The 2,653-nt window shown below is 43.5% G+C and overlaps 1 protein-coding gene across 1 annotated transcript; it reads left to right on the top strand.

Annotated features, from left to right (window-relative positions):
- Positions 1-634: 634 nt before the first annotated feature.
- SARC_09049 (hypothetical protein) lies at positions 635-2,490 on the top strand (the record flags this gene model as incomplete). Its single annotated transcript, XM_014296951.1, has 3 exons — positions 635-695; positions 1,163-1,236; positions 2,107-2,490. 3 exons carry the CDS (start codon positions 635-637, stop codon positions 2,488-2,490), a joined length of 519 nt encoding a protein of 172 aa, XP_014152426.1.
- Positions 2,491-2,653: the final 163 nt, after the last annotated feature.

Below are 2,653 nucleotides of genomic sequence, written 5' to 3'. Positions count from 1 at the left end.
TATTGTCAACAGGCGTTATGTGGCTGTTGTATTAATTCCATATACTAGCCAAGTAGTATCGCTTTCAATGCACACGGGTGTTTCAATCCTCCTCCGGCTGGTTGTGACTAGTTCTTTGTCTTCTCACGCACGTACCACTTTATTCATGACTCATCTTCATATGGGTATTAATATATCAAAAAACACACACAAACAACCCCTTAAAAAGGACACTAACGCACAAGCATAGATCACAAGCTCACATGTACACACCCAAACTACCCCTTCAAAAAGACACTTCGGCACAAGCATAGACCACAAGTTCACATGCACACACCTAAATAAACCCTTCAAAAAGACACTAACGCACAAGCAGAGACCACAAGCTCACATGAACCCGCGCTAATGATCCTCAGCATTAAGCACGTGTTAGGCTATCACCACACTCCCAGTATCACACAGGTATAGGACATACACACATACACACACACATTCTCTACCTCTCTCTCTGTCTCTGTCTCTCGATGGAGTGTTGGCAAGGTCACAGAGACATTTACAAACGAAAAAAAATGCGCATATACGCGTTTGTTGCTATGTGCACAATCAATCTCACACACTCAAACACACTCGCAATACCACTCACTGGGCCTCATTTATGCACAGGAGGCACCACAGGACACCAAGCGATGCCAACAGCCCATCACCTGACATCCCAGGTAGGTTTAGGGGTTTAAAGTTTGGGTGTGCATATACATCTCAGGTAGGTTTAGGGTTTTAGGGTTTGGGTATGCATATACATCTCGGGTAGGTCTTAACCACCACTGCATTGTGTCATTGGGTGTGCATATGCATCTCAGGTAGGTCTTAACCACTGCTGCATTTTGTCAGTGGGTTTGCATATACATCTCAGGTATGTTGTAGCCACCTATATATTGCATTAACACGATTCGCAGACAAGAGTCGTACTCTATCTCCGTAGATACTATGGAATATATTGCCATGCTCTTACCACATTGATGAACATTATACCCGACTCTACCTACATTCTACTTTGTTGTCTGAGGGCATATATCCGTACCATACACAGGCGTACGATATACGACACCTGTTTGTTGCCTTATGTGATGTATCCTACCTACCCCATACTCTCTTGCCTCATGCGCTATATCTGCACCATATACAGGCGCGGGTGCCTGTTGCTCACCACCCGAGTGCCCCTGTGCCAAGAAATGTACCAGCGCCACCACTGAGAAAAGGGTCTGCCCGCAGACCGGTATGAGAGCTGCATGTCAGGACAAGTGAAGGCGTATATGGTGAACATAGTACGATAGTATAGTCATGTGAAGGTGTATATGGTGGATATAGTACAATAGTATAGTCATGTGAAGGCGTATATGGTGGACATAGTACAATAGTATACTCATGTGAAGGTGTATATGGTGGACATAGTACAATAGTATAGTCATGTGAAGGCGTATGTTGTGGACATAGTACGATAGTATAGTCATGTGAAGGAGTATGTTGTGGACATAGTACGATAGTATAGTCATGTGAAGGAGTATGTTGTGGACATAGTACGATAGGATAGTCATGTGAAGGTGTATGCCGTGAACATAGTAAATTAGTATAGTCCATGTGCTGTATGCTATGGCATGCGCGCGGAATGTGGTGGTGTCACACTGAGATATAGTTCGGTACTGTTTGTAATTGGTTTGCCCCATTTTGTTGACTTGCCTCTGTTTACCCCTAAATACAGCATCATAGCGCTTTTTCGTTATGTCGATGACTCATATACAGTGTACGCTCGCAGATATATTACAATTATGCATAAACTCACATATATCCACACTCATTCATATGTGACTTGATATTGGTACAGAGGTTCTACCTGTGCGAGGATTCATATACAGTGTAAGCTTGTAATTATGTTGTAATCAAGCATAGAGTCACATATATCTACATCCATTCATATGTTACAATCTTGCATAAACTCACATATATCTACATCCATTCATATGTTATAATCATACATATAGTCACATATATCTACATCTATTCGTATGTTATACTCATGCACAAACTCACATACATCTTCATCCATTTGTACGTGGCTTGCTACTGGCAAAGAGAACCGATACGGCAAAGGCACAGCAGCGCGCGCGTGAACAACTGCAACAACAACAACGGCAACTGCAACTACAGCAACAGCAGCAACAGTACAACCCATCACAGCCAACACAACTAAATGCACAACAACAGACACAACAGGCCCAGCAAATACGACAGCAGCAGCAACAACAACAACACAGTGCTCTACTGCAACAACAACAACAACAACAACAACAACAACAACAACAACAACAACAACAACAACAACAGCTACAACAACAACAACAACAACAACAACAACAACAACAGACACAGAAACCACCAGCAACCACGACACAGCAGAAGAGACCTCGACCGCCAGGAGGTGCAACACAGGGCCATACGAAACTACCGCGTCTGTAAGGTGCTGCAGGTGATATGGGATAGGCATACAACTACCACGGCTGTAAGGTGCTGCAGGTGATATCGGATAGACATACAACTACCACGGCTGTAAGGGGCTGGAGGTGATATGGGATGGATATAAAACTACCACGTCTGTAAGGTACTGCAGGTGATATGGGAT

The sequence above is a fragment of the Sphaeroforma arctica genome (assembly GCF_001186125.1).
Source record: "Sphaeroforma arctica JP610 unplaced genomic scaffold supercont1.878, whole genome shotgun sequence".
Classification (NCBI taxonomy): domain Eukaryota; class Ichthyosporea; order Ichthyophonida; genus Sphaeroforma; species Sphaeroforma arctica.
The sequence above is the reverse complement of the archived record's forward strand: the minus strand, read 5'-3'. Positions and strand labels throughout refer to the sequence as shown.